The sequence below is a fragment of the Podarcis gaigeae genome (assembly GCF_964106915.1).
Source record: "Podarcis gaigeae genome assembly, chromosome: 1".
NCBI lineage: Eukaryota > Metazoa > Chordata > Lepidosauria > Squamata > Lacertidae > Podarcis > Podarcis gaigeae.
Genome location: NC_139678.1, coordinates 68,647,046 through 68,669,516, shown reverse-complemented (window position 1 = coordinate 68,669,516; position 22,471 = coordinate 68,647,046). Strand labels below are relative to the sequence as shown.

General features: G+C 45.9%; 1 protein-coding gene across 1 annotated transcript in view; it reads left to right on the top strand.

The window, feature by feature from the left end:
* Positions 1-22,471, top strand: part of LOC310838320 (uncharacterized protein) — a gene marked incomplete at its 5' end in the record, with an annotated part of 25,741 nt that extends 3,270 nt beyond the window's left edge. The window contains 7 exons of the mRNA XM_083725505.1: positions 1,615-1,815; positions 2,286-2,473; positions 3,850-4,063; positions 5,001-5,099; positions 8,550-8,617; positions 19,362-19,501; positions 21,168-22,471. Of these exons, the coding sequence (XP_083581631.1) occupies positions 1,615-1,815; positions 2,286-2,473; positions 3,850-4,063; positions 5,001-5,099; positions 8,550-8,617; positions 19,362-19,501; positions 21,168-21,208 (951 nt within the window). The 3' untranslated portion in view covers positions 21,209-22,471. The remainder of the gene's footprint in view (positions 1-1,614; positions 1,816-2,285; positions 2,474-3,849; positions 4,064-5,000; positions 5,100-8,549; positions 8,618-19,361; positions 19,502-21,167) is intronic.

Below are 22,471 nucleotides of genomic sequence, written 5' to 3'. Positions count from 1 at the left end.
GGCAGGAGCAGGGACCGAGCAACGGGAGCTCACCCCATCGCGGGGATTCGAACCACCGACCTTCTGATCGGCAAGTCCTAGGCTCAGTGGTTTAACCCACAGTGCCCCCCGCGTGTAAATTTCTATCCACCAACTAGGCCACTAGTTGTGCAAGTATGTGTGTATGGTGAACTTGAGTCATTGAGCATCAGCTTTTGTCCTTAATCCTCTCAAAATGAGCTTGACTCTGAGATACAGACATCAGAATCCCAATATCCAGGATAAAGCATTTAATCCAAGTCTTTTAGCGGAGCCATCCTACACATGCCCACTCAGAAGTGCATCCCATTAAGCTTAATGAGATTACTTCCAGGTAAGCATTTATAAGAAGAGCCTGCTGAATCAGGCCAAAGGCCCATCCATAGGCTTGCAGTCTCAGTTCTCCCCCCCCCCCTCTTTTTTATGAATTAAGATACGAATACAGAAAAGAAGATTTGAAACCAGTGGGACGTGACTGGTATTATGGAGGTTAATTGCTCAACTTATTGAGTAAAAAGGGCTTGCCACCACACAAATCACAAAAATGCAGTTTTCCATTTGACTTAAAATATTGATCTATGTTAACTTTAAAGTAATCTTTTTCATCAGAGAGAAAGAAGAATATTGTGAAGAAGCATTATGAACTGCTTATGTTTTTTGAAAAGGAAACCCTGATTCCTCTTCTTTGATTACAGAGAGGTTGCCAGTGTGAACGTTACTGATGAATATTGTATGGGTAGTTTATGTCTGGCTGGGTCAGATTCAATATTTTGGCAGGAAAGCTATATTCAAGGTCTGCCAAAGTTTCTGCCCTTTGTAGAACATTACGCTTTTCTCAGTGTAAGGAGAAACAAAGTGAAAATAAATCAGGCGAGAAAACCTACTGGCAGAGAATTTGTTGCTAACAACTCATAGCAGGTTTGCTATGATCAGGCACTAAAAGAATGAGGGGCTGTAAAAAAACAAAAACAAAACAGGTTTAATTTCTGTGGATGTTTCTGCATTGTGACAATACTAAAAACTTTTAAGCAAAAATGAAAGGAATAAAAAGTTGACATATTTTAAAAATACATATCTATATATGTTGAAAAACTGCAGGAGGCTTTAAATCATAAGCCCCTTGTGAGAGTTGTGAGGAGACCCTTCACAGAGCTCCTGCTCCCAGCACCCTTAACAAACAACAGTTCCCAAAATTCTTTGGGGAAAGCTATGACTGTCAAAGTGGTATAAGAGTTCTTTCAATATATGGTGTGAATAGTTCGGCAGATCCAAACTTTTCTGGAAAGCTTTTGGCACACTCCCTAGATCCCATATCCTCCTGAATGTGAAATTTGATCTAAGCACATGCAAATGAAAACTGAAATGGCTTCTTTGTTTCCCCCCTGTGATAAATTTTAGATTGTAATCTCCTCAGGGCATTGACCTATTTTCTTGCACTCTGTAAAGTGTTGCTGACATCAGATAGCACGTAGCAACAATTCCCTCTCTCCCCCACCCATGATATATTAGAGGGGCCATTCTCAAAGGTGAATGAGTTTTATCAATGACTGTGGAATAATTTCTAATACTGTATTCACATGTTCTTTTGCTCTTCAGCTGAAGCAGAAGCTGAATGCCTCTCAGCAGACAGCGACAAAATACTCCAAGCTTGTGGAGGAGGCCTCTCTGGCGCAGGCAGAAGCTGAGAAAGGCCAAGCGGAGGCTGAAGCCCAGGAAAAGCTGTGTCGGGAGCAGCAAGAAGCAGTTCAGCTGGAGAACATCAGCTTAAAAGAAGAAACTCAGCAGCTGAAGAGAAAGGTATGAGTTTGTACCCTGAGGAGTTAACTACCAGTTGTCGGGATTCCATATCTGTCATGGTACAATGTATAAGAGCAAGCCTATCAAAATATCTCCTTTGCCTATGTCATCCTTTCTCAGCCTTGGGTCCCCAGATGATGTTATGCTACAGCTTGCATCATTCCTGATCACTGGTCCTGCTAGCTAGGAATGGTGAGAGTTGTAGTCCAACAACATCTGGGGACCCAAGGCTGAGAAAGACTGGCCTACAGCGATGTAGTAGAATAAATCTCATACTGCACAGGGCCAAACTTCCCATGGAGCAATGTGAATCATTCGCCTCAGGCAGTGGCTTCCATGCTATTTTTCTTCCTTCAAACTCTTTCTTTGCCTTTGTTTTTATAGGTGTTAAAACCTCTACGGGTTGGCTGTCACGGCAACTTTCTGCCTTAGAGAGGGGAAAACATGTTTTTCTGATTTGTTTCTTTCAGTTAACCGAAATGCAGCAGCTGTTAGCACAAGTGGAAAAGAGCCACTTTGAAAGTCAGATGAAACTAGAGAGAATAACAATGGAGAGGGAAGTCATCTGTGAGGAAAAACGATATTTAGAGCATGAAAGGAATGAACTAAAGCAGAAACTGAAAGGAACACTAGAAGAGAATTTGAAGTGTAAAGAAAGGTAAGGTTTTAATTTAGACACAACTTTCCCATCCCAGAAAACAGTTGCTCCTTTCCTGATATATTTGTCTATTGCACAGAGATGTTCCCAATCTTAACAATGGTGTATGATTTTTTATTTTGCTTATTCATTTAATTATATACCAAACCCCATTTTGTAGGGTCTGTGTCATATGCTACCTCTCATTTTGTGAAATATTCATCCCCATCATCCTTAGTTGTCTTAAAATTGGAATAAATATAGTAAAGTATATAGCTTTAAACCAAGGGTGGCACACCTGTAGCCCTCTGGGTGTGTGCTTGTTGAAGTCCAACTCCCATCAGCCCAAGCCATCATGGCCAATGGTCAGGGATATTGGGAGTTGTAGTCCAAAAACATCTGAAGGGGCCATAAGCAGTAGCAGCCAGTGGGGGTGTAGAGAATTGGGACAGTATTGCTTACCTGACTTCCCAATGCAGAGGTTGCTTCCAGTAACCAAGAGAGGGAGAGGGAGGCAGTGAGGAGGTCTGCACAGTGCAATGTTTGTTTGGGTTCAGCTGCTACACCCACACCATCCTGGCCTTGTCAGAGTCCCTGTCAGTTACCAACAGTGATCTATGCATTGAGAACCCAAGTAACCAACACCACTCCAACCTCCCACACTCTGCCAATTGCTACAGGCCACAAGTTCCCCACTCCTGGTTTAAACACTCCAAATATAAGCCTCACTATGATCTCTTAAAGGGATGCGGGTGGCACTGTGGGTTAAGCCACAGAGCCTAGAACTTGCCGATCAGAAGGTTGGCAGTTCGAATCCCCGCGACGGGGTGAGCTCCCGTTACTCAGTCCCTGCTCCTGCCAAGCTAGCAGTTTGAAAGCACATCAAAGTGTAAGTATATAAATAGGTACCGCTCCAGCGGGAAGGTAAACAGCGTTTCTGTGCGCTGCTCTAGTTCGCCAGAAGTGGCTTAGTCATGCTGGCCACATGACCCGGAAGCTGTACGCCAGCTCCCTCGGCCAGTAAAGCGAGATGAGAGCCGCAACCCCAGAGTCAGCCACGACTGGACCCTTTACCCAGGGGTCCCTTTACCTTTACCTTTAGGATCTCTTAAAATCTGCTGAGAGCAGCTTCTTAACAACACCATGAGGTTCATTCAGCAGTGACATTCATACATTCTCCAAGCCTGAAAACCTTTTGGAAATGTCATTTGATCTGCCTGTTTACAATAGTCTGGAGTTTAGAGTTAAGTTGAGAAACAAATTTAATTGAATTCAAAGAAGTATTATTCTGCTATCACAATTTCATTTCATTCATTTCATTTCATTATCTAGTTGAAGCCTTTAGGATGGGAAAGCCTATACCCCTAAATAAACATTTTCCCCTCCACCTATTCCAGTGAAATCTCTCAAAGATGTAGAACAGAAGCTGCTGAAGAAGCTTTAGAGAAAGCAACCTTGCTTCATTACGAGTCGGAAAGGGGGAAGCGCTTGCTAGAACGGGACATAGAAGAGAAGGAAAAACAGTGTGAGATGTGGATGAAGAAATATAGTGCCATGGCAGACCTCTGGCAATCCCAAGAGGAAGAAAAATCAAGAAGGCAAAACAAAGCTGTATGTACCACTTTGATACATTATGAAATCTGAATGGCTCTGTCAATGACTCTGGGCTTTGTTCTGGAAGCCCTCATGGCTTGAGATAACTGATCCAGTGAGCTACTGGGGGCAAGACACAACCTTAAATATATGTTCAAAAAAAGAACTTGGACTGGCTCTTTATCTAGAAAAAGCAACTGCAAGGTCCTGACCCCGCACAGCCCCAGCCTGAATTTAAACTGTGGCTCAGGATGAGGGGAGTTTATCCCTTTCCCCTCTGTCCTCTGGCAAATAGCAGCTGGGGTGGAGTGGAAGTGATGCAAGGAAACAGATTAACCCCTATCACAGCCTTGACGAAAATGAGGGAGCCCTCAACAGCAGGGTTTTCTTTTGCTAGCAGAGACACAAAGCCTGTATAAGTGTGTTTTCTAATCCTGTGTTTAAAGTCACGTCTTGTTTGACCTTGTGTGTGCTTACATCGCAGAACCCTGGTATAGCTAACTGCCAGAGCCTGGCCTTCTGATTTCACTGTTGCCTGGTCAACAGAGCTGAAGCTTACGCACTTCAGCCTCTAGCTTCTCCAGTTTCCAGACCTCTCCTTGAACAGTCAGTCCTAGCTATGGAATCATCACTGTATGCATCTGAGTGGAATGGGATGCCATCTTCCTCTCCTCCTTCCCTTCATCCCCCGTGCACCTTTGGGAGACCCTCCTAAGCAGATTTTGGGGGTGTATGTGGTGCAGAGAAGATGGTGATATCCTGTTGTACAAGTGGAAATCCACTGGATTCACACTACGACATTTCTGAAGGAAAACAAATAAGTAATTGAGATGCAGGATGTCTTTTGTGTCTTCCTGGTAGTCTAAAACTCCCCCCCCCCATTGTATTTCTGAATAAGCAGCCCCAAATGAAGTTAAACTTTGCGTCAGCATTTCTTCTTCCCTTCTCTTCTTAGTGTCAGGTGAAAATAAAGAACTATTTCTTGTGTATCAATGAAAGCAATGAGCACATAACAGTATTAAGAAATGAAGATGGAACTCCACAGAGATTTGCGGTAAGTGTGGGATAAGCAGGCTCCTATAATTAATGCATGAAGGGGTTAAGACCATAGAGTAAAATGTCCTGCCAGGCTTAGCTGGGTCACTCTCCCTCACCTTGCAAGGAAAGATTATAAAACTCCTTGCTCTTTCATACCACCATGTGAACTCTGGCAAGCAAAGAGATCTGAACCAGTTGCTCCAAGCTCTGACTACATGGCTTATGCAAGCTGTAGTTGTGTTTCTATACAAATAATTTAGAAACATTCACCACTATGGAACCTAAGTTTTGCTGCCCGTGTTTTCTTATTGCTGTATGGAAAAACACATAAATCTGACCTTTGAAGAGTTTGTAAGTAAACTATTTTTAACTTACCAAACACATGTATGCTAAGGGAAGAGAAGAGCTTTGAAAGCACCTTAGAACAAAAACCAACAGTAAACAACTTGGAATTTACTTCCATTGAGATCAGAGGGGAAAACACCAGTACTGTGTTCCATATGTCACAAGATGGAAATGGCCCCATGTAAACTTGTACAGAATGAAACAGTGCTACAAAGAGCTCAGGATTACAGCTCAGGACTAGTTTTTCTTTTTTATATAAATGAACTAAGCAAATGTGCAAGAATAAGCATGTTTCAAATATGAATTTCGGGTGGTAGTATATTGGACTAGTGGAAATAACAGCCTGTTAAGTATCAAGCTAACAGTCATTCATCTTCAACTTTTCCTTTCAAAATGCTTTGTAAAAAAACCCAAAAAACCTTGGTGTATCACCACTGCACCTGCCTCTTGGGATGCTCCACAAAACAGCAAATTAATATACTTAATTATAGATCAATTTCACTTTTTTTTTTTAAAGACAAAGTAATGTGCCATATGCACACAAGTAACAAAGAGAACCTTGAGCTTGGGCCAAAATTTATTAAATTGTGATAAACTGTGATAAACTGGAATTGTGGATTTGCTTTTTCTTCCCCTCCTAGAGAGAAGTGGATTATTCTTTGGCGCAGGACAACTTCCTTAGATTTTAGGCATTAATGTTCCATTTCTGTATGTACTTTCTTGTGAGGAAGCCCCACTGAACTCAGAAGTTTTACTTATTAGTACAGAGCGTTATGAGAACATAAATGGAGCCCTGGTGTAACAGTCCAAGGCATTTAGTGTGACATTTAGTTTTATTATTTAACACACATAAAGGACAAAAAATGAAATAAAAAGCAAAGTGTTGTTTCTAATTTCAGCATCTGGTCTTAGTGGCGAAATGGACAAGGCTCTATGTATCTCTATAGTTACTGGTAGTACATAACAAGAAGCAATAGTTCCTAAATTAGAAACCCAAGACTTTCTCACTCTGCCTGGCAGAGAGGCACACATGGAGAATTTAGCAACAATATGTAACTACATGTCACTTAGCCCCTTAGTATTGGAAGATGTTTGGCCAATAGCTAAATTTAATGCAGACAATTGAAGGATATGCTCCTTACTTGACATGCCAAAATACTAGAAGTGTTTTGCACTGAACCTTTTTATTCAGTGGATGGAATAGCTTTGTATCATGTGAGTCTAGAAATGGAATAAAACAGGCAAATCATTTTGTGTGGGTAGCATTCATGCCTACCTCCTACCGTCGGAGGAAAGATCTGTTTATCTTCTGCTGTGGGATTCAACCCATTTTTGAAAGAGGCAGCCAAGATGTGAATAAATTTACCAAATATGCCCGCGCATGCTGTCATAACTGAATTAGCTTTGGCAATCTGACTGATTAATTTGCTCAGCATGTAAAACTCAAAAATAAACTGACAGGAGTTAGAAATTGGGTAATTTATAACATTTGGAATTTTTAAATGAAATGGTGCATGTAGGGTTCACTTTAATCATATTTTTAAATTCCTGAGAGAGGGCTCTAATTATTTGTCTCTTGGCAGCCTCCTGTTCTATTGTGACAAGCTTATTGTCATGGAATTGCAACTAGACAAAAGAGCTTTTGATTTACATGCACAGGGCACTCCTTCTAGGAGGTATTTTTAGGTATCCAACAGCAACTTGCAACCACCAACTATTCTTGCTTAACTATTACATTCTTTAAAAACATTAAAGGTTAGGGGAAGGGTGTGCTAACGTGGGATTCGCTCAGAAAAACAACACAAGATGGGTATGAGGCAATTATGTAGATATCAGTGATCTGATTAACCTGTGAGATACTTTGAGAATGATCTATTTTCTTATATTTGATAATTAGCAGAATTAAATTATATGCCTCTCTGTCAGAATTGTAAATAAGCCAGAGCTCCCCCTGTTTTAATCAATATTAAAAATGAGATTGATCTCTCCAGCTGATTTGACATGCCTAGCTCACACAAAATGGCCCCTAGTAGCTTTGTTTCTTCCTCTTCCATATGAAGGCTCCATGTGAGGAAGGGCTACTTGTAGCTCAGTGGTAGAGCAAATATCACAACTTCTATCTGCAATACCTCTACATAGAGGTCGGAAAGATTCCTGACTGAAACCCCTGCTTTTATATCTAGGTAGCCCCAATGGTGCCTTTAATTTCCCATCAGCCCCAGCCACATGGCCAATGGTCATAATATATTGTCTATAGCAGGGGCAGCCCATCAGCCAATTCAAAATTATTCCTTTAAATCATGAGGGACCCATAACCAGTTTGTGAGGTGCACTCTCACTAGTTTTCCCTTTTTTAAAATTGATTTTCTGTTACAAAATCAGTAACAAAGCATTCACAAAACAATTATCATAATTTCTTTGTGCAAACATAAATAATAAAACATGACAAGACTAACAAATGGGTCACTAGGGAGGTAAATACATACATCTTATTTCATAATACATAATATCTACACCATTTCTACGGTATTCCTTGTCTATGTGTTGTTTCATTTATATATTTAATAAAATCATACCATACAATGTAAAAATTATCTTGTTTTTTCTGTCTCCTTGCCACCTTCAGTTTTTGCAACAACTTTCCCATTGTGACTGTTTGCAATGTTTTTCAGGTTCTGGTTGTGACCATTCTAGCTGCTGTTAATAAACGTTTTATCAATTCCTTACTTCTTAACTGGTCCATATCTGAAGTATATAGAATAAGTAAGGCTAAGACCAGGGTATGACCTGTAATCTGAGATATATCTTTCAAGACTTCCTTCCAGAATTGTTCTATTTGTAAAAACTCACCAGGAAGTGGGGAGTAAAATACCATCCAAAGAACCTTGCGGGTGGGGAGACAACCTTTGAAATAACTGCATAAGCACAGGTCGCTGTTAATTCAGGAGTACTTTCTTTTTTTAAGGAGGTGGTAAAACTCACATTTTCAATGTAATCCCTCTGAATCAGCCCCACACTGGTTTCAGCCATGTCAACAAGACCTTAAGTAATTGCTATGAAGTGGAAGCAATCCTTTATTTATAAAGCAGCTCTTATTTCTTGTTTTTTGCCTATGTTTCAGGAAGGAGAGCAAGTTTGTTTTTCAGTCCCTGGTGTTGACAATGAAGAAAAGGCCAAGAGCACTGACAGGTAGGGCTTTTATAGTCTCTGACATCTCCTAACCTCCAACTTCACAGTGAGCTATCTGTGCAGAGGATCTGACAGGTAATAAATTAATATGTTTACTGGCATATTCAAGACAGGAAATAAACTGATGGAAAGGCACATCTCATTACTTCTGCTTTTCATGTATCCTCTGACAACACTAACTGTCTACCTCTTTCCATCCTTCCTCTCCCTACTAGGTAACAGAAAATTGGCTCCTCTGTGAAAATAAAAATGGGAGCAAAATTTCATGCCCAGGAAAATCAAGACACATAAGAGTTCAGCTCTTCAAAGAGCTTTTTGCTCCTTTAATCATTTTTCTCCTAAAATAATCCATTAGGAATCCTTGAAATCCAAGCTAGTCAACTGTTGTGGGCTTTTAGTTTGAACTTTGTAGTTACAGATCTTTGAAGGAGAAATTGATAAAAAAATGAAGTAGCAGTAATGTGAGAGAGAAGTGGAAAGAACAAAGAGAGTGTAGAGGAGGAGGATCTGTGAGCAGCTGCTGAGAGATGAGCAAATTCCTCTGTGAGCTGTCTGTGAGACAACTTTGTGTTGTGCCTTGACTGGCAAGTGCTCACCCTCTTCTTTGGCCAAGTTCATTGCCATCAGTGTGAGAGAATCTCTGGGCTCTTCCAGGCGACCTATTTACTAAGCATCCAGATTAGTTTGCACAGCGTTTAATGAATATGTTGGATTACATCCAGTCTTTACTGAACATTCATTCGGATTTGTTTGTGGGGAGTTTATACGACAGTGAACATTTATCCTTGCTTGCTTATGTCTTACTGTCAGGGGTTCAGAAGGAGAGACACAGGAGGGGGAGCAAATGGAGAGTGAGGAGGAGGAGTACGAGGGGGGCGCAGGCAGTGACAGTGGCCAGAGTTATTCCACAAGCCTCTCTAGCGAATCGGAGGACTCACAGAAGGGAGCGCCGGTGGCCAGAGTGAGGGGGGTTCCAGGGGGGAAGCCCCAGGAGGAAGGGGCCAGCGGGGAGTCCCTGAGCAGCAGTTGGAAATCAGGACCAGCTTCTCCACCAGAGCGCAGTGGGGAGGGGGAGTCCCAGGAGTCGGGACCAGTGTCCTCACCACCAGAGGGAGGAGAGGAGTCAGGTTTGGCAACGCCCACATCAGGAAGCGGGGAAACGGTCAGAAGGAAAGTTACCGGCTGGGCGCGCGCGCCAAGTTCAAATGTACAGGAGCGCGGCACAGCGGGGAGCCCGGGAAGGGAGCCAGGTCCTAAAGCCCACCGGGGGGAGGGGCAAGACTCAGGAGGCTCAGCGTCAGAGGAGTCCAGGAAGGAGGAAACCCCAGAGGGCAGAAGGACCCAGCGAAGGAAAGAACAGCGTAGGAGGTGGAGCCGGGCTAGAATCTTAAACTGGTGTGGGTGGAGCAGTGAGTCAGAGGGGACTTAGCTGGTCTAGCGTCAAGACGTGGGTCTGCGCGCCCAGAGCTTTGAAATGGAAACTAAACTTCAATAAAGACTTTTGTACATTATATCCACCGGGCGTTGGTCCTCTGTGAGCTGGGATCTAGAGGCAGACCTGACAGTAAGTCCCCTCTCTCCGACTCCACCAATTTTATCACCTCGTGACGTGCGGGAAAGCAGTGAGGGGTGAAGATTGGTACTTCGCGAGCTCACGAATACCTGAAAGATGACTACCGAAGAGAAGGTAGCAAGTTTGCAAAACGCCGTGACGCAGCTGAACGCAGAGATTTTGGCGTCCAGAAAGAAGGAACAGGAAGCAGCTGCTACCTGCCAGGATCTGCGAACCAGGTTAGAAGTGCTGACTGCACAAGGGCTACCGGCCGCCAGACCAGAGGGGATTGGGCTGGGGAACAGAGGAGGGAGCCTTGTGTCGCATTTCGATGGGAACCTGCAGCAGTATCCTAACTTCAGAGCAGATGTAGTATATGCACTGCAACTACTGGAGAACGACTTTAGAAGAGAGGAAGAGAAAGTGGGATTTATAGTATCGCATTTGCGGGGAGAGGCTAAATCCTGGCTGCGCAATCTCTGGAGAGATAAGGATCCAGCCCTCCAAAATGCGGTTGCCTTCCTTAAAGTGATGGATGCGTGTTTTTTGTCTGAGATTGATGTGGATATCGCTAGGAGAGAGATTCACGGACTAAGACAAGGCAGAGCCACTGTAAGGCAATATCATTCACGCCTTTTTGCATTGGTGAATGTACTGAGCTGGGAGAGAGAATCGTCTGCCGTCAGAGACCTGTTCTGGGAGGGGCTGAACGGAGCTGTGAAAGACGAAATTGCAAGGGGAGAGAGACCCCAAACCACCAAAGACGTTGTGGAGAGGGCACTCACGATTGGGGTTAGGCTGGAAGGACGCCCTTGGGACAAGGAGGAAGGGCATTGGGGACGCACGACAGCGAGAGGACCGCCCCCCTTTCCCAAGGAAGTGGCGCGCGCTCGATCCATGCCTCCGCTGGGAGGGGGAGAGGAGCCGATGGAGATAGGTGGTGCTAAGGCTCAGTCCACAGCCGGAGCCCTAACGCCGGGAGCAGTCAAAATGAAGCCTCCTAGAGGGACCAGGAAGTGCTACATCTGCGACAGTGCTCAGCACATGGCGAAAGAGTGTCCCCAGCGGTTTCACAAGCACACTGCAGCCGCAGCGACAGTAACAGAAGCAGTTCAGCAGAGTGAATCACAGCAGGAAAACTCCACTGTCTGGCTGGAAATGGAGTCACTGGGGGCCAGCCAGACAAGTCAGTGAAGCAATCCCCAGTAATGTTACAGCCCACAGACCCCCTCCTACCCACACCAGTAGTGCAGCTCACCGCATCCCTTCACCTTCCCAATGGGCTCACTGTGGAAATCCCCATTACCATTGACTCTGGGAGCAATGCAGATTTTATAGGCATGGAGTTCATCCAGCAACATGGCATAGCCCTTCTGCCAGCGACGGTACCTCTGAACGTCGTCACGGTGGACGGCAGGGAGCTACTGGGAGGGCAAGTGCTACAGCAGACGCCGCCAATGGTGATGCGCATTGGTAATCACCGCGAAGTCATCAGCTTCAACGTCACCCGCCTGTCAGACACGCCCATAGTGTTGGGAATGAGTTGGCTGGATAGGCACAGCCCAGCATTAGCTTGGTACCAGCGGCAACTGACCTTCGGCTCCTCCTACTGCGCAGAACACTGCATCCTGGCTGACTTGGAAGATGAGGGGCACGAGGATGGACCACAGCTGAACTTGGGCATGTTGCAAGCGGTACCTAACAAGTACAAAGAGTTTTTGGAGGTCTTCTGCGAGAAAGAAGCGGACAAGCTGCCTCCCCACAGACCCTACGACTGCAAGATTGACCTCCTGCCGGGGGCGACGCTCCCGACGGGGAAACTGTATTCCATGTCTGAGGATGAATTGCAGGAGCTCAGGGAGTTCATAGATCACAACTTGAAGCGGAGATTCATCCGAGAGTCCAAGGCGGTGGGGGGCAGCCCTGTATTCTTTGTAAAGAAGCGGGAAGAGGCTGGTCGTGGACTTCCGCGTCTTAAATTCGAAAACCAAGCCCTCAGCCTTCCCTATGCCCAAGATCGATGACCTGCTGGCGACGGTGCGGAAGGGCCGCATTTTTACCAAGTTGGATCTGCGCGGAGCGTACAATCTCATTCGCGTGCGGGAAGGTGACGAGTGGAAAACGGCCATGTTTACGCCGCTGGGCACCTATGAATATAGAGTTATGCCTTTTGGATTACAAAATGGCTCCCACTGTTTTCAAGCATTCATGCATCATGTCTTGGCGGGTCTTCTCTACAAGAAGTGCGTCTGCTTCCTGGACGACATCCTCATCTTCTCAGAGTCGCCGGAGGCTCACGAGAGAGATGTCAGGGAAGTCCTGCAGCGGCTGCGGGAGCACCGGCTTTACGCCAAGCTGGAGAAGTGCCAGTTCGACAAGACGGAGGTGGACTTCCTGGGCTACAAACTGTCCGACAAGGGACTCGCCATGGACAGTACCAAAGTACGTGCAGTGCTGGACTGGAAGAGCCCACGCAATCGAAAGGAAGTCCAGAGGTTTGTCGGCTTTGCCAACTTTTATCGCAAGTTCATCAAAGGTTTCGCCATGCAGACAGCGGCCATCACTGACACCCTCAGTTCCAAGAAGAAGAAGTTGATCTGGACGGAGCAGGCAGAGCAGTCCTTTCAGAAGCTCAAGCACCTCTTCGTGTCCGAGGAACACCTGCTACACGTGAACCCCAGCAGGCCCATGAGAGTGGAGACGGACGCGTCAGACAGGGCCGTGGGGGCTGTCCTGTTGCAGCAAGACCACCAGGGGGACTGGAGGCCGTGCGCTTTCTACTCCAGGAAACTCAGCAAGTCGGAGCAGAACTACACCATCTGGGACAGGGAGTTACTGGCCATACATGCAGCCTTCAAGGCGTGGTGGCATTTCCTCGTCGGGGCCAAACACACGGTGCAGGTCCGTACAGACCATAAGAACTTGGAGTACTGGCGCACGGCGAGGTTCCTGAACCAGAGACACATCCGCTGGGCGGAGTTATTTGCAGATTTCGACTTCAGAATAGAATACATCCCTGGAAACAACAACATCATGGCGGACGCGCTGTCCAGGAAACCGCAGTATCTCGAAGAAGAGGCGCCGGCGGCGGCCAAGCATATTTTCGCACCAAAGGCGTGGGCATGCGCGTCAGCCACGGTGGACCTGGACGTGGTGCGTCGCGCGCTGCAGACGGACTTATTCGCGCGATCCAAGATGGAGGAGGTGCGTAGCGGCACGGCGAGGGACGACGACTTCCAAATACGCGACGGCCTGCTCATCCGCAAAGGAGCCCTCTACGTGCCGGGAGACAACCTCCGCGCGAGGGTCCTGCAACAGCTGCACGACGCGCCCAGCGCGGGACACTTTGGCAAGGAGAAGACGGTGGACCTAGTAGCCAGAGACCTTTGGTGGCCCAAGATGAGGGGGGATGTCGCGGAATACGTCAATAGGTGCGACACCTGCCAAAGGGCCAAACCAGTACACCAGCCGCCGGCGGGCCTGTTGGAACCGCTACAGGCACCGTTCGAACCGTGGGAGAGGGTGGCCCTGGACTTTGTCACGGATCTGCCCAGCTCGAGAGGCAAGACGGCAGTACTCGTGGTAGTAGACTTGTTCACCAAGATGACCCACTTCATTCCTTGCGCGAAGGTGGCCACAGCCGAGCAGACCGCCAAGCTGTTTATAGAACACGTGTTCAAGGTGCACGGCCTACCACGGTCCATCCTGTCCGACAGGGGGCGCCAGTTCATATCCAACTTCTGGCAAAAGCTGATGGGTTTCCTGAACGTCAAGGTCAGCCTGGCGTCGGCGCGACACCCGCAGACTAACGGACAGGCGGAGAGAGTCAACGCCATCATGCAGCAGTACCTGAGATGCTACGCGAACCAGCAGCCCTCGACCTGGGTGGACTATCTACCGTTGGCCGAGTTTGCCTACAACAACACGAAGCACGGGTCCACGGGGGTGACACCGTTTTTCGCCAACAATGGGCGGCATCCCAGAACCTTCCCGGGTTTGGAGAAAGTGAGGGAGGGGGAGCCGCAGGGAGCAGAGGCCGTGGCAGCGGAGTTGCAGGAGATCCACGAGCAGCTCAGGAGGCAGTTAGAGATGGCGAAACAGGCTTACAAAGTGCAGGCAGACCGACACAGGAGGGTTGGGGAAGACATCCGGGTAGGAGACTGGGTCTGGTTAGCAGCCCAGGCAGTTCCGGCCAGATCGTTGGCCAAGAAGAAGCTAGGGCACAAGCAGCTAGGGCCTTACCAAGTAGAGGCGCAGATCAACCCAGTGGCCTTCCGGTTAACACTCCCGGAGGGGTCCAGAATGCACCCGGTCTTTCATAGATCAGTGCTCACACCCTACAAAGGGCCCCACAGGTTTCAGGCACCAGGGACAGCACCAGACCCGCTCAGGGAAGCACCCAGAAAAGGAGGGTCGCCGAGAGCGGGGACGCTTAATGAAGCCACAGAGATTTTAGACTCAAGGTGGGGGGAGGACGGGATTGAATATCTTCTCGCCACAGAGGACACCCCGGCCAGCGCCAACAGGTGGGTGCGGGATTACGCATTGGAGGAGCAGTTGCTCAAGGAAGAATTCCATACACTTTTCCCGCACAAGCCTATGCCGGCGGGCTTTTTCGATGATTGTCTGTTCACACCCACACTATCGGCCAGCACTTTCCGGGGTTTCTCGTCAGCGGAGGACTCGGCTCCGGGAGGCAGCTCCCCAGAGGGCTCGCTCTCAGGTTTTGGCACGGGGGGATCTTATTGGTGGGAGGACCAACCCGAAGTGGGATGGCGCAGAGACATGTCGGAGGGACCCTGGGAAGTGGCGTCACCTCAGGCGACAGGGGGAGAAGGGGTTTTGAGTGATTTGGGGGCGGCCTCAGATTTCGAACACACCGCCCAGGAGATGGAAGCGGAGGGAATCGCAGTCGACGAGCCCATGGAGGACTTTCCGGACTTATCACGCTGGCTGCACGCCTCGGGGGACGAACTGTATCCTGAACTCACCCCGACAACTCTAGAGCACCCGGAACCCGCACCTGAAGAGGGGGAGGGGGGAAGGGGGGGCTTCGAGGGGGGATGGATGTCAGGGGTTCAGAAGGAGAGACACAGGAGGGGGAGCAAATGGAGAGTGAGGAGGAGGAGTACGAGGGGGGCGCAGGCAGTGACAGTGGCCAGAGTTATTCCACAAGCCTCTCTAGCGAATCGGAGGACTCACAGAAGGGAGCGCCGGTGGCCAGAGTGAGGGGGGTTCCAGGGGGGAAGCCCCAGGAGGAAGGGGCCAGCGGGGAGTCCCTGAGCAGCAGTTGGAAATCAGGACCAGCTTCTCCACCAGAGCGCAGTGGGGAGGGGGAGTCCCAGGAGTCGGGACCAGTGTCCTCACCACCAGAGGGAGGAGAGGAGTCAGGTTTGGCAACGCCCACATCAGGAAGCGGGGAAACGGTCAGAAGGAAAGTCACCGGCTGGGCGCGCGCGCCAAGTTCAAATGTACAGGAGCGCGGCACAGCGGGGAGCCCGGGAAGGGAAGGGAGCCAGGTCCTAAAGCCCGCCGGAGGGAGGGGCAAGACTCAGGAGGCTCAGCGTCAGAGGAGTCCAGGAAGGAGGAAACCCCAGAGGGCAGAAGGACCCAGCGAAGGAAAGAACAGCGTAGGAGGTGGAGCCGGGCTAGAATCTTAAACTGGTGTAGGTGGAGCAGTGAGTCAGAGGGGACTTAGCCGGTCTAGCGTCAAGACGTGGGTCTGCGCGCCCAGAGCTTTGAAATGGAAACTAAACTTCAATAAAGACTTTTGTACATTATATCCACCGGGCGTTGGTCCTCTGTGAGCTGGGATCTAGAGGCAGACCTGACACTTACCTATAATCATGAGCTCATTGCACACTTTTCTATGTGTTTTCCCATCACTTTCCTAATCACAAAAGTATAAATAAGTAAATAAAATGTTGCTGCCTATTGTCCTGGACTGATTGCCCTGGGCCTCAATGTACAGATACTGTTGGAGAGTGTTTGTGTAAGGGTGCTACAATAATATTATGTACAATTCTGGCTGCTCCATCTTTTTAAAAAAATAATGGAGGGGGAGAAATTGTAGGACTAGAAAAGATGCAGAAAAGGGCAACCAAAATTATTAGGAATCTGGAGCGTTTTCTCTCCAGGGTTACCATATTTGGGGCTTTTCAGTTTAACAAAAAAAGTGGCTCAGTGAAAAAAGCATTTTTAAAAAATATTCCTGGTACAGAGAAAATTGTTGTGCCCCACCTCCATTTCATAATACTTAGGGCAATCCAATGAAGCAATGAAGCTGAATGTTGGAAAATTCAGGACAGAGGAAAGGAAACACATTTCACACAGCACATATGTATAGAACAATGTCACAAGATGACCATCTAAAGCTAGTCTTGATGGTCACTGACTTATGTTTATGATTTTAGAAAGGCATGAGGCAAATTCATGGGAGATCAGGCTGCCAATGGCTACGAGTCATGGAGGATAAATGGAACATTCAGTTTCAGAGGCAGTAGGCTGCTGAATAACCATTACTGGGGAGCTACAACAGCAGAGGGATTTTGCTTCTAATGTCCTGCTTTGGGGTTTCCTAGAGGCATTTTTAGTTGGCTGCTGTGCGAAACAGGACAAGGTGGACCTTTGGATCTAACCCAACAGAGCTCCTCTAATATGGCTTTCTTATAGGGACTCACTTTAGCCCAGGAACTACATCCTTCCATCACCCCTTTTGCTTGAACATCCCTCCCCGAAAACCTGTGTGGTGGCACTCCTCTTCCTTCCTTCAGATCTTTCCTCAAAACCACACAAGATGCGGAGCCTTTGCTCCACCTTTTAGTCCTCATTGAGATAAGCCCTAAATTCATGTAGCTTCTAAATTCTCCGCACTTATCACTTGCTGCTCTTGCTGCTCGTCTTTCTCTGTCTTTTGCCGCTCCTTGCCTAAATATTGTGTTCCTCAGCAAAGAAACATGTATTGTTTTTTGTTCTGTAAAGCCTTTGTAAATTAGGGCTGTCGTATTTCAAAAAGCTGCTTTTTCCATCACATTGCCATACATTTCCCCGACGCCATTTTTACACCCGAAAACCAGGACATGTCATGTAAATCAACAGTGCTTTATTAACCTGAGCTAGCTATGCCCAACCTGATACTCTCCAGATGTTTTGGGGTCCAAACTCCCATCAGCCCTAGCCAGCAAAACCAGTGGTCAGGGATAATGACAGCTGCCCTCCAAAATATGTGAAGGGCACCAGGATGAGGAAGGCTGATCTAAACATCAGCTGTCAAATGAACAATTTTAACTGCATCAACTCACCCCTTTGTATGATAAGTGGGAAACTTATCGGGTACCCTGGAGAGCCAATTAAGCTTTATACTGTAAATGGCTTTGCTTTCTTCCAACATAAAAAGGGCTAAATATAGTTTAAAAATGTGACTATTTTTTTCTTTGCTCTACCCCCTCCACTTACTTAATTTATCCCAAATGTAGTTTTGTTATCATAGTCACTTGGTAAACTGAATAAAAACAAAATTTATCTTTAATCTCAGCTATGCAGATTTTTTAAAATTAAAGGCACAGAACATACTCCCAGCTTCATAAAAGCAATGTTGGGTGGAAAAAGTATTACAACTAGGCTGTCTCTAGTTTTGGTTTGCCACCCGTCTTTTTGCATTAACTTGGTAGAAGACCGCACAGACAGCAAGCTGAGGTCACTTTGATCGTGTTAAGCAGTTCTCTCACAGGCTGTAATACAATGCAATCAGTTTAAAAAAAAAGGGGGGGGATTGTTCTCCGGAAATAGGTGAATATGCTCTCTTTTAACCCTGCATAAACCAGACCAGAGGATCCAAAGGATCCCTTTTTCACTCATTGTGGAGGGGAGTGCAGAGATAAGTCTCCCCTCCCTGGGCACTGCCTTTTTAGAAAGTGTGGCTTCCCCACACTTGTTATTATTTAAGGAAAAGTAAGTTACCTGAAAAAGAACCTATGTACAATTGGATCTAGACCACTGGGAACACTGGGTCTGTCTCTAGTCCCAGTAGTCCTACTGCTTAGATTAATCAGAGCGGGGTTGCCAAACCTTTGGGGCTATTTGGAGTTTTGAGAATATGCCATAGCCAGGTCACAAAATGGCTACTGTGGGGGGTTGTGCTGATTAACACAAAATGGCTTCCCTAAGGTGTGACATAACGTAGCCAAAAGAGCAGAAAAAGAGGCAGGGCCACAGAATGGTGTGGACAAGCACATCCCCAATCAATTGGTGGTGGTGGGGCACCTACATAAAGCACTGCTGCACTCATTCATAGAGAGCAGCTCTTTGCATCTCCACTCTTCTCTCTCCTCTCCTGGCATATGACGAACTGTGGGTGTTTGGTGTAGGAGAGACTGAGGCACTGCAAAGAAGAGAGCAGGAAGAGCTCTCTCATGCATTGTGGATTTTTAGGGGATATTTAGTGAGACCTTTGGTAGGCACCATAGGAGGTACTGGCAGGCATACCAGTGCCCATGGGCACTATGTTGGGAACCCCTAGATTAGGGCTGCACTTCTGAGTTTGACTTCTGGTCAAGGGGGAAGTCAGTATCTTGTTAAAGAGATACACACTTTCCCATAACGTATGTTCTGATGATCACAAGAAGCATTTCCTTTTGTTTGCTGCTTTCAGTGAGTAAACTAAGGAGCCTAGTGATTGCTCACTTGTACAGGGAGCAAATCTGTTTGTACAGACTGATCCAGCCTAGTATTCCAAACACTCTACTTGTCATTTTTTCTCTTACCCCTCATTTCTCCCATACAATCATTGCTTGTATATACTGTACATCAGGGTTGCCGTATTTCAGACAGAAATCCAGACAGAAAGGTTGTTGAGCTTTTGTGACAATATCACAAAATAAAATAAAAATAAAATAAAATTGGAGCTATTTTTAAGTAAAATCGCCAAAATAACGACACTGCTGACACAGATACATCTGGATTTCCCCGGACATTCCAGCAATTTCTGCCTGGACACTGATTCCAACTGCAGTATTCCGTATATGTCTGGGAAATTCTAGACATATGGCAACCCTAAAGTGTACATGCACCAAAAGGAGGCTTAAATAAATACATACTAGTGAAATGGGGAAATAACATGCAGTAGAGAAACTATGCTGCAGACATACTGAGTTTTTGCATTAACTATTATGTTGAGTCTTTATTTCTCTGCAGGATTTTGCACAGAGTTGTTGCACCCAGTTCAAACCCTGGACATCCTCAGATGTGTGGACTTTGTCCTGCTGAACTGCAGGAGAGAACACCTGCTAGAAGAGGCAGGAAAATCATTGAATATTTCTGGTTTCCAGTTGGTGGTAATACTGAAGAGTGATTGGAGAAGAAATAAAAATATAACCAATGAGGGGGGATGGTGGTTTAGGCAGTTCCAGTACCTTGAGTAGGAGCCACAATGTTTTTGCTGGAGTTCAAGATTAATTGAAGAACTTCCTTGTACTGGCAAGTGAATGAGGTGATGATGAGACTTTTGTTTGTGATAGTTTGTCATAGATGAAGCCAGAGAACGAGAAACTTAATCCAGCAGAGGTTAGGCAAAACTTTCTTTTTAAAAAATAGGTTTCCTACTTACCAGCATTCTAAATTAAAACACTTGCCTTGCACATCTAATTAAAAGTTACATTCCAGTTGCCTGAACATATTTTGTTAAGATGCAATGTGCATGCAAAATTGAATCTGTGCAGCACTACTACAAGCAATGGATATTATTCCCAGGATTGTAGGCATGCTGATTATAACCAATTGGCTGTTAAATGTACTACTGTTCTTTGGTTTGTGTTTGTGCATGTGTGGAAGTGCCTGCATTTTTTCACTCCTCAAGGTTGATGCTGTGGGATCTGTCATAATGAACTCCAGCACTTCAAAGTGTACCACTAAATGAAAGTGAATGTACATTTGCTAAAGAGAATGCAAGATCTTTTCAATTCAGCAAGATTGATGGTTCTTCAACCCCAAACAGTTGTGTCTGCATATTTACCTGTGAAACATGAACAAAGTGCATCCAACAGCAGTTGTCTATCATAGTTTGTGGCTTTGGATTGGTGCAGCAGTATGCATGTCCCATAATGGCCCACTTATACACATCTATCTGTTAATAAGGGCCAGTCCATAGAACTAATCTGTCCATTATTAAAAGTAAGCAAATGGGCCATCTGATCATGAGTGCTTGCAAAGCACTGTGCCTTTGCCAATATGGTTTGATTTCAGATAGCAAAGAAAAACAAGTTACCTGACAGCACTGTGACTTGGCCCAAAGGGGGTGGGGGAGCCCAACACAATTGTTGTCAAGTCCCAGCACAAGGCTAGCTAAAGTTAGATACTATTGTGTGGAAAAGGGATCCTTTTCTTCTACTCCCTTCCAGGTGAGATCTGATGGGGCCCCTCCCTGTTGAATTGCAGGCACTGGATAAATACCTTCCTATTCTAGTGGGCTAAGGGACGTGGGTGGCGCTGTGGGTTAAACCAAAGAGCCTATGACTTCCCGATCAGAAGGTCGGCGGTTCAAATCCCTGTGACGGGGTGAACTCCCGTTGAAAGCACGTCAAAGTGCAAGTAGATAAATAGGTACCGCTCCGGCGGGAAGATAAATGGTGTTTCCGTGTGCTGCTCTGGTTCGCCAGAAGCAGCTTAGTCATGCTGGCCATGCTGTACCCGGAAGCTATACGCCGGCTCCCTCGGCCAATAAAGTGAGATGAGCGCCGCAACCCGAGTTGGTCACGACTGGACCTAATGGTCAGGGATCCCTTTACCTTTTTATTCTAGCAGGCATTTTAAGTAGGTTGCATTATGCCTGTTTATGGAACTTGTGCTCTTTACCTGTTACTGTTTTTCGTTTTGCTTCAAACTCTGTGTTATTTGATAGCAATGTTTTATTGATAGTTCCGTAAGCTGCTTTGTAACCACCCATGGGGAAATGTGGCCTCTGCATATTGGAAGTTAATAAATATAAACAAACATCCCATGTAGCAGTCTGCATTTGTCAGCAGGCAAGATGGGGAATATCCTGACCTGAAAGACAGCAGTGTAAGTTGCCAGCCACTCATCCATGTGCAACGTTTGTCTCTTGGACAAATCCTTGACAGAGAGCACCACCCAACTCTAGTTGGTAATTGAGATGGAAGCTCCAATCGGCTCCCAGGGGAGCTTTTTACCTTTTGGTAATTACAGGAGGATTTCCTGCCCTGCCCCAATTAGGTTTGTAGGGGGTAGGAAGAATTAAACCACCTCTCTCTGTACAATGGCTCTGATGGAAATCAGGGAGTTAAACGGTTAGATTTAACATATCCCCTAGGGATATTGTTTTTTAAAGAGCATTAAAAAAACTTTAGCCTTCAAATGTCAGGTCAGTGCTTGAGTTTTCACAGTAGAGTAGAAATGCTACAGAAATGCTGAAGCTATTATCTCTTCAGTTACATGAAAAGTACCTGAATTAGTTAAGATAGGACAGCAACCTCCTCTGGAGGAAATGAACATGAAGGCTTCACATACCTATTAAGAAAGGTGGCTATGGGAAGCAGTAACACAAAAAGGTGCCAATTTGATTTGAAGCTAAGTAGTGGTTCTCAAGCAGGAAAGACAACCTATGCACAAACACTATGTCTGGAGCAAAGTGCACACAATAAAAGGTAGTCACAGATGCATGGCTCCAAGTACTTTTCAGTACTCTTAAGCAGTGGCAATATAAACAATTGCTCAGTACAGCAAGTTAAAAATGTAGCTTATCACTGCTTCCTACAACATGAACCATTCATTGGCAGCAAAAGAGCTAGGTTAATGCTTCATGAAGTACTAGCAATTCAGTGAAAATTGTTGCCTTTATCAAAGCCAGGTCATTCAACACGTTAGAAATCTTACGCTAGGAGATGAGTTATGAATATCTACACCTATTACATCACACAGATGTTTGTTGGTGTTTAAGGGGTTATATGCTACAGGGAGCCTGAGTTAAGACAAGAGGTAAATGGATTTCTTTCAAACAAAAGGTCTGGACTTGCAAATAATTTGGCCAATTCAGATGGATACCAAACTGGCATGTTTGGTAATCAGAATAAGTTGAATTTAAACGTACAAGATAGAGATAAAAACATATTTACATGTGTAGGCAAAGTCTAAGCTTTCATGGGAAAAATAGAGTTTGAGTTTGGCAGGTCACAATGGGTAAGTTTCCATGCTTGACGAAATTTGTTTCACTTGAAGATAAAGCAGATGAGATTAAAAGTAACATTAAACAAATCATCATGAGCCACATAGATTCACTACATGTAAAATTT